Here is an 8,695-nt window from a genome sequence, read left to right on the forward strand (position 1 = left end):
GACTCATAACACAGGGAAAAAAAACCCTGCGAACACAGTATGTGACACTGAATGCTTCAAAATTTAAAATGGTAAGATTAAGAAAAAATCTGTAAATTGAGTAAAAATGAATTTGTGTGTGTTTGCTTTCAGTAAGAAAGACTCCCAGTTCTTTAAGCTGATGGATGTCATATCTATAAATACATCTACTCTCTTAACCTCTTCCTAACCATGAGTTGCACACCATAGTCTGCATGTGGCATCAGTGCAGTCACTGCAGCCAGTTTGTCCACTTCTGGGACACCTTTATTACTCCTGTAGCAGTAACAGCCTGAATTGTGAATTGGGCCCCTGTTGTACTCTGTTCTCTGGTAATAGGTAATATGAGTAGACAGTGCCTGCTCCAGCCTGGATCCACACCCACCACAGCGCTCCCACCCACATGGTGATTCACACAAGAGTGGCAGGGAAAGGTCTGATTCTGTCATACTGGAATGAAAAGTGACCTTACAGGGAATAACCTGTGTGGCATACCTTCAAATTGCGTTTGGGAGGGAGTACAGGTTGTCAAAAGTGTTTACGGTGCTTAACTGACACACACTGGAGATCTGAGAGAAGCAAAACCAAACCAAACCAAACCAAGCCAGTTGAAAACTGTGGCTCCCTGGAGGTTCTGCTTAGCTGCTGGTGCCAGTCACTGCTGGCACTGCACCAGCACCCTCCCATTGCTGCCCACTCTGACACAGCTCTTCACGGGGGAGAGGTGAAGCTGCCACTGAGGTGGCAATGCCTAGCCCATCGGCCTCCAGGAACTTAGGTCCTGCATCTCCCTGCATTGCCCATCACCTCCTGTGCTTTCTGGGACCATGCCCATGGCTGCTGCTGGGCCCAGCGCTCTCTGCCCTCCTGCCCTGGCCATGGCCAAGCCGAGCCGAGGTGAGGATGTGATACTGAAGTGGTCATGCATGAGGTGACGGTGAACAGGGGCTCAACACCCACCATCTGACACAGCACCTCCTCAGCTGCCTGCTCACACAGCCATGGCTGCTCCCACACACTTTTTCTCTTTTTTGCTCTGGTTGCATGGAGTTGAAACTGTATTGCTTGACACTTCTGTGTGGGAAGGGCCAGCAGCAGGGACACAATGGAGGGGTGAGCTGGGGATGAGCTTGGTGTGCCAGCACAGCTCAATCCAGCACCACCTCTGCCAGGTGGCCCTGCTGCCTACATGGGCTCCGTGCTGCTGAACACTGAGGACTGCACCCCCGGCACAGAGAGAAGAGCCAGTCACTGGAATCAGCAAAGAGCAAAGAGGACAATGACAGTGCTCAGCTTCATAGACTTTTATTTTCGACTCTGTACAGAACGCGGCTGCGATTGTAATAAGGCATCAAATGCACTATTGAACAGCTCATGATGTACTGTGATGTTTCACCCCGTTGTGGGTCAGAGTTTTACAAGATTAAACCAGTTGCTTTCTTAGTCAGTAAACTCTGGAGTCACTGCAGACAGATTTTTAAAAGAATTACAAAGATTAAAAAATTGTAAACACATAAAAACCCAGCAACAACCCAGCGTAGCTCCCTAGGAGAGTCTTGGGCATTTCTGCCACGGGGCTGGCTTCAGGCTGGCAGGAGCAGGTGAGGCTGCTGGGACACACGCTGGGCACCCACAGCATGGGGGCTGGGACCATGCGGTGACAGCCTCCGTTCTGATGAGATCCCCAGCAGATGCCATGCAGCTCCCAATGTCCAGCCTCAGCCACAGTGTCTGACTGAGAAAAAGGAACTGAGAACATGGGTCAGCAGGGAGCTGTTGGAGCAGCAGGGAGCTGGACACTGGCAGCTGTCGCCTCGCTGCAGGGAAGCCTCCCTTCCCACAGTTCAGGGAAGCATGGACACCTGCAGCGGGAAGGGAGAGACCAGGGCTGGGCCCAGCTGGCAGACGTGTCATGAGGTAGAAACTGGGGAAGTGTCATATTTGCCAACTGGGACTGGTCAGAAATAGACTGACTAAGGGCAAAAAGCCTGTTCTGTTTCCAGGGTTCTCGGAAATCCACACTCAGAATTGAGATATGTTTAGAGGGCACTAAAACCCACTCGGTATATGCCAAAATTTAGTTCCCACAAAAAAGGAGAAAGCTCTCCAATGAATCAAGTGACAACTTTAGCCCAGGCAATGAAAAAAACACCACCAACTCTTCTCCCATTTGTACCTTTAAAGCACTTAAATTTCAAGCAGGGGAAGTCAAATTGCGAAGGGGCATGAGAGAGCAATAAACGTCTCTTGGCCTCGCTCCCTTTGGTACCATCTTATGTGAGGTGAATGGTGTGAAGGCCTGTCCACTGGCCAGTGGGCTCATACATTCATTTCCACCATCAGCCACCAGACAGCAAGTGCTTTGGTTTCTGTCTTTGTTTGGTTTCACAGCACGAGAACCTGAGAGTCCAGAGGTTTTATACTGTGCCGCCAACTCACATCATGCTGCAATTTCTAAAGATGATCAGAGAAATGTCCTGAGCATTTTTATCTCCTATATTCCTGTGCTCTGAAGGCCTTCCTTCACCTCTTTCACACCACACACACCAAAATAAAGAAACTCTGTTAGTCCCGTTGTTTAAATTTTATTACTCCTCACACTTCTGCAGTGTACATTTAGTTTATTAGGTTGACTAATGTTTCCTTAAAATGCTTAGGGAAAATTTGAGGGTTCATTAAAATATTGCAGGTTCATGATCTGTGACAGGCATTTTACAAAGTGTCAGAAAACTTCTCACTTGACAATAACATACTGACAGTCAGGGACGCGTTCCTTTTTCTAGTGCTAATAATCAGCATTAAGGCATGTCATGGTTCCTACAAGAAATCTGTGATCCATACAGCTTAAGCTGTCATCTTTCTGCAGTAATGGAATGTACTCCAATTTCATGCATATGGATAATTAGAAAATAAAAATAATAGCTCTCAAAACCACCAGCCTCAGAGCTTCTGTCATGTAGGTGAGAATACAGGGCTCAGGCAGGTGAAAGGGTTTCCATCCCCTGAGATATCTGTGCCCCGCCCCACACCATCTTGCTGAGCCAAGCTCAGAAACATTTGCCCTCTTGCTCGGCATGGCTTTCCTGGACCTGTGGAGGCCATGGCCAGCCCCTTCCCATCCTCAAGGCAGGATGAGAGGAAGGGCTGCTCCCACCTCCCCCACCTCGAGCAAAGCTCTGCAGGCAGTGTCCCCATACTCCAGCAGCTGGCCAAGGCCAGCAAAAGAGGGACCTTCCTGCTCTGCATCCAGATTCTCAGGCTAGCTCCTTCCTCACTTGTACTGATCACAACAGGCCGAGGTAGCTTCCAGATCTAAGAAGACATTTCATGTATTTATCCTAGAGATTCAATCAGGAATCCCTGATGACACAGCCAGAAGGATGTAAGCTTTTCAAAGACAACTGTGGAGATGCTGGTCACTGCTGAGTTACTGCCTGTGAACACGCTGTGTATCATAACTTAAATTGGGAGAATCATTTACTGGGCAGCAGCACCCTCTAATAAGGCAGCTCACTTAATTATGCAGAACACTGACCTAAAGCTGTGGTTGGAGCAGAGAACACGTGAAGCAGCATCTCTTCTGCGAGGCCAGTGTTAAAGCCCGGGTACCGCACTATGGAATTTACTGACTGAAGGTGTGAATCTGGAGCAGGGCAGCTCCTTGGGCTCTTGGTCACAGGCACCCGTGCCAGCACCTGCAGCCAGCAAGCACAAGAGACTGAACTGGTTGACTCAGACTTGGGTGCTGCACTTGTCTCCTGACAAAAATAGCCAGAGAATGGGAATGAAGAACCAAGTGACAAAATATCATTCAGTCTCTCTGTGAGGAACCCACGTTTCCACCATCCACTTGTTATTCTGAACTTTGTACTGCCAAATATTATTGGTTAAAGGGAGTATAAAGGAAATCCCCTCACCCCTTCCCAAGAGAACTCTTGTGTGTCACAGTGGGAAAAAAAGTATAATTTTAAAAATAATGCATATTCCTGATATTTTAGACTTAACTCACAACTGAGAAGTCTGTCACAGTGAAGCACATTTCTAAGACTGCAGAGACTGTGCAGACAGAGCACTTCACCCATGTTTGGCTTTGCCAGGGACTCATACGTATATAACATACATATACATATTAACAAGACATTATATATATATATATGTATGTATGTATGTATGTATGTATGTATGTATGTATGTATTAACCATTGCTCAGTAAGAACTGACAGTGGTGCACTGAACAATTTTTGTCAGTTTTCCCAGCACTGCAAGAACACATCAATGTTCCCCAGAAAGTGGCTGGTAATAAACCAAATAGCATCAGTGGTACAGGTTTTTGGCTACAGTGCCACAGAACTGAGATTAATAGCAACATGTACCCTTGATCATTCCCTATGTTAAGTGAGTCTCATGTCAGCCAGTAAACTGCCTGGTACTTAACCTCTGTATTTCCTGATGATTTATTCTTTACAAATAAATTTGGTTTTATTAAATGAGTTTAGAGAGCTCCTTCCTGACCTTTCCTTGCTGGTTATGGGAAGGTTGACAGCCTACTGAAATAAAACTGAAGTTTCAAAAAGGACTAATAAGATGCAGACAGCCCCAGTATAAGCAAAGCCCTGCAGCTGAGCTTGAATTTCTTCTGGCGTGTGTACTGAAGGAGAAGTGTCCAGTCTCAGCATCTCCATGCTTTTTCAGTCTTTAGGTCTTTTGAGACTCCAAACAAGAGGTCTGTTAATTCCTGTTATGGCAGTTTTCATACAAAGACATCTGTCCACCAGGAACTAAACTTCTTTTATATGGGTCACTATAGCTATCAGAAGTTAATGACTATCAATCATTGCTAATCTGAACTGAAATGGAGCCACTGACCTCAAGCTGAAAGAGTCTTTTGTCTCCTACCAGTACCATGAGCCATATGGTTTCCTGCCCTTTGCCTCTTATTTTATATTTTAAATAATTATCACTAATTGTACAATTGTTTGAAAATATGGGAGGTTTGTGGCCAGTCATGACCAAGTGGTGTTCTTTCTTCCCATAGCTGTCACTTAATTGAAGAGAAGGGATCTGCTTAAAATTAAAGAATAAAAAAATATCTCTTAATGAAATATTAGCCCTACTGTTTGATTATTGGTCCTGCCTCTTAACATTCTGTCAAGTAGACTGTTAATAATTCTGCAGGCTTCAAAAATAAACAGCTTCCAAAGTGTCAAGGTCATTCTTGTTCTATATGGGAGTAATAAGAAAATTATATAGGCAAGACACCAGCGGAATGTTTTATATTAGGATAAACGAGTATCTGAGGAACCTACTTATCACAAATCTCTTTTTATTCAGTGGTTTTCATTATTTTATATCATTTGCATTTCATCTGGCACAGTTCCCCTTTACAACAAGTACTCATATATTGAAAACATTTGATTATAGAGCTTAAGATAACACCATTCTTGTCAGACAAATAAACTGCATCACCAGCTATCTTTAGCTGCATCTGCTTTCTTTAATGAAAGACATTTTCCTGTAGAAATGCTGCCTTAAAAATCATGACCACACTAATTATCTATGGCAAGCACATCTTCCTCAACTAACGACAGCTCGAGCATATTATCATTTGCACCAGACTTCATTCTAAAATTGAAAGATCCATACAGCTTTGCAGACTCCTTGGAGGATGCAAACCTGCTCCTCCGGTACAGCTCCCCTTTCCACATGGACATCATCAGCAGGCTGGAGAGCACCACGCCCCCCAGGGTTAAGAGACACAGCCCAGCAATAACACAGCGGTCCAAGTGAGCCCCGATCCTTGCACTCTCGTTCTCCAGCCTCTCCATCTCCCGGGCAGCCACCGTGTTGGGATCCACAGTCACATCTCTGGGTACCACGTAGGAAATTATCACCAGCAAAATGCCACTAACCAGGAACAAAATGGCACTAATGAATCCATAGTCAACAGATTTCCCAGCTGCTGCCTCTGAGGCAGCATCGTCCTCCTCGGAGACCAAGGAAGGAGAATCGTGCACCCATTCAGGTGGCAGCTCCCTGCAGGAATGCTGCTGCAGAGGGGCATCCTGGCCACCTGTAGGAGTGGGGGGACTTCTTGCATGCTCCAGATTTACATTTTCATCCACACAGGTGAACGATGTCTCAAGTTCCTGGGCACAGCAGCAGGCTTTCTTCTTCCCTCCATCCTCTTCCCTGGACAAGCGCTCGGCTGGGTGGCAGGGCTGGGAGGTGCTGGAGGGTGCAGGGTGCTCCTGGGGTGAGGTGCCCAGGGAGAGGGGCTGGGGTGCCAGGGGGGGCTCAGCCACAGGGCCCCTCTGCAAGGGCTTGCAGTGCCGTTCACAGTGCAGGGCTGCCACGGCAGCAGCTGCTCTGGGGTCCAGCTCACCCCCCTCACACTGCTGCTGCTCGTAAGGATGGGAGGGCAGGCTCCAGCCAGTAGCGGTGCCCAGGGGCACCTGTCTGCTCTCCTCGGCCAGGTAGAGAAGCTCCATGCAAGCCATCGACCTCGTTCCCATGAGCCTCACCTCCTGGGCTACGGCATCCTCCAGCAAATGCTGCTCCTGACCTGCAGAAGCGGCTTCACAGTACTGGCGCTGCTGTATCCCAGAAATCTTCTACTTTTTCACCAACGCTTTGTTAGGGACATGGCTTGTGTCAGCTGTTAAATGATTAAACAAATCCTCTCTGACATTCATTTCTTTTCAGTCTGCAAATGAAATAGCAGAGGGGGGAAAAAACAACAACAACAAAACCGAACCCGACAACCTCACAATGATACATTAATAAACCAAAGGGAAGATAACGCAAATGTAATACATCAGCCCTCCTCTCAACTGTTTGAGGGGAGACGGCAAACACGATTGTTTTAACCACACATTTAAAACTGCAATCTTCTTGCAGATCCAAAATCTATTAGGGAATCTAATCAACCTTTGACACCACTATCCAATTAAGGCAGTAAGTACACACGGAGCACGGGATAACCAGAAAAACTGTGTAAAATGTCAGAGAAAAGATATGTCTGTTCTTTTAGAAGCATGTAACTCCCATCCCCCCTTCTAAATAAAGAATTTTACACTCAGATTCACAGACTAATTAGAAAGAAACACGCAAATCCCATGTAGCTCAATAATCCAGGATCTGTATTCTCCGGTGGAAATCTGATAATCCTATGGGAAAAGCAGCGCTTTCCTATGTAAGATCTACCATCCATCTAAGAGCTTTTGGAATGAAATTATGCCTCAAAGACTGATGACTCAAAGACGGATATTACCTCTCATCTGCAATTAATTCGTTATTACCCCTTTCGCCTGGGCCCCTTCCCCCTCGAGGCCGCCCGGTGTCACGGGGCGAAGCCTGCAGCCCGATAAATGTGTTGCATGCGTAGGAAACACATGTGCGTCTATAGCACATACGTGATCGCTCCCAGCCGCTGCTCACTCACGCTCTTCCCGGGACCTCAGCGAGAAGCGGCCGCGCTGGGAAAAGCGATTCCCGCCGGCGCCGGGAGTGGCTGGATGCACCCGCCAGCGAGTGACCCGAGCGATGCCGAGGTGAGCGGCGCGCAGACACGCACAGGCACACACGCATCCCCGGCAGGCAGGAGCACGCCGCCTCCTCCTGCCGCTGCTGCTCCTCCCGCTGCTCCTCCTCCTGCCCGCGGGGCTCTCACCTGCCCGCCACGGCGCCGGCCCCGCCCGCACACACGGACACACGGACACACGGACACGCTCACCTACCGCCCGCCCGCCTCCGCCACCGGCCGCGCCCCCGGCCGCGCTGCTCCCAGCCACTCCGGACAGCCCGGCCCGGCCCGGCCCGGCCCAGCCCAGCCCAGCCGGGCAGTGCCGGGGCGGGCGGGCTCCGCTCGGCACGCCGGGAGCTGTAGTCCGCGGGCGGCGGCGGCTGCGCTGCTGCGACAGCGCCCGGAGCCGCGCCCGCCCCGCCGGCCCCGGGGAGCGCTGCCAGGGCTCCGCACAGCCCCGCCGAGCCCCGCGTCCTGACACGGCTCCGGAGAGCAGCTGCCGTGCAGCCTTAGGCGTGGGTCTAGCTCAGTCATCTCCCGCAGTTGTTTTCCGTAGTCATGGGAGCTCACGACATACTCCGGGGAAAGATAAAATCAGAATCTCAAATTATCCCAGAACTGCTGGAGATGAGACGTCAAGGGACGTACTCTCTGTGCAAGACTTATTGAAAAATGTCAGGAGCTTACCCGTGTTGGCAGATTGTCCACACACTTCCTCTGGCCGGCATAAATGACTATTAAAAAAAAGACTGTTGCCAAAAAATACATAATAAATGAATGACCATTTCATTTTCAGTATGAACCTTCACTGAGTTCTCTTGCCAGTGCTTTTCCTTTGCCAGTGTTAGCGATAAACTAGAATATGCAAATAAAGTACGGAGTAGTCTGAACTAAAGGTTTATCAGAACTGAATACTGTGCTGTAGTGGAAAGACCAGGCTCTGGGGAGATAGAAAGCAAGCATGGGCAGAGGGACCTTCGTCATGGAGCTGAAATTAGGATGCACGCAGGAGTTAGTAGTGAGCAGCACCTGCCTGCGTGGCTGGTGGGCAGGAAGCAGAGGCTCAAGATGGAATTGAGCTCGGAAGGAACCAGAAGAGGCAAGCACAGACTGTCTGAAGTTGTCCTAACATCAGAGAACAAGGTGTTTCTCTGT

General features: G+C 48.7%; 1 protein-coding gene across 3 annotated transcripts; it reads right to left on the bottom strand.

Moving 5' to 3' along the window:
* Positions 1-5,324: 5,324 nt before the first annotated feature.
* On the bottom strand, positions 5,325-7,870 carry TMEM74 (transmembrane protein 74). 3 transcript variants are annotated; one of them, XM_058832074.1, is made up of 2 exons: positions 7,755-7,870; positions 5,325-6,673 (listed from the first exon to the last, which is right to left on the bottom strand). In XM_058832074.1, exon 2 carries the CDS (start codon positions 6,528-6,530, stop codon positions 5,565-5,567), a length of 966 nt encoding a protein of 321 aa, XP_058688057.1. In that variant the 5' UTR covers positions 6,531-6,673; positions 7,755-7,870; the 3' UTR covers positions 5,325-5,564. The 3 variants fall into 3 exon arrangements, with proteins under 3 accessions (XP_058688057.1, XP_058688058.1, XP_058688060.1); XM_058832075.1 differs by having other exon boundaries at positions 7,751-7,865; XM_058832077.1 differs by lacking the exon at positions 7,755-7,870 and adding an exon at positions 7,688-7,749.
* Between the last annotated feature and the right edge of the window lie 825 nt (positions 7,871-8,695).

The sequence above is a fragment of the Poecile atricapillus genome, chromosome 2 (assembly GCF_030490865.1).
Source record: "Poecile atricapillus isolate bPoeAtr1 chromosome 2, bPoeAtr1.hap1, whole genome shotgun sequence".
In the NCBI taxonomy this organism is placed as follows: Eukaryota; Metazoa; Chordata; class Aves; order Passeriformes; family Paridae; genus Poecile; species Poecile atricapillus.

Coding starts and splice junctions, on each gene's coding strand:
- TMEM74 (XM_058832074.1), bottom strand. CDS start 6,530: ATGGGAACGAGGTCGATGGCTTGCATGGAGCTTCTCTACCTGGCCGAG.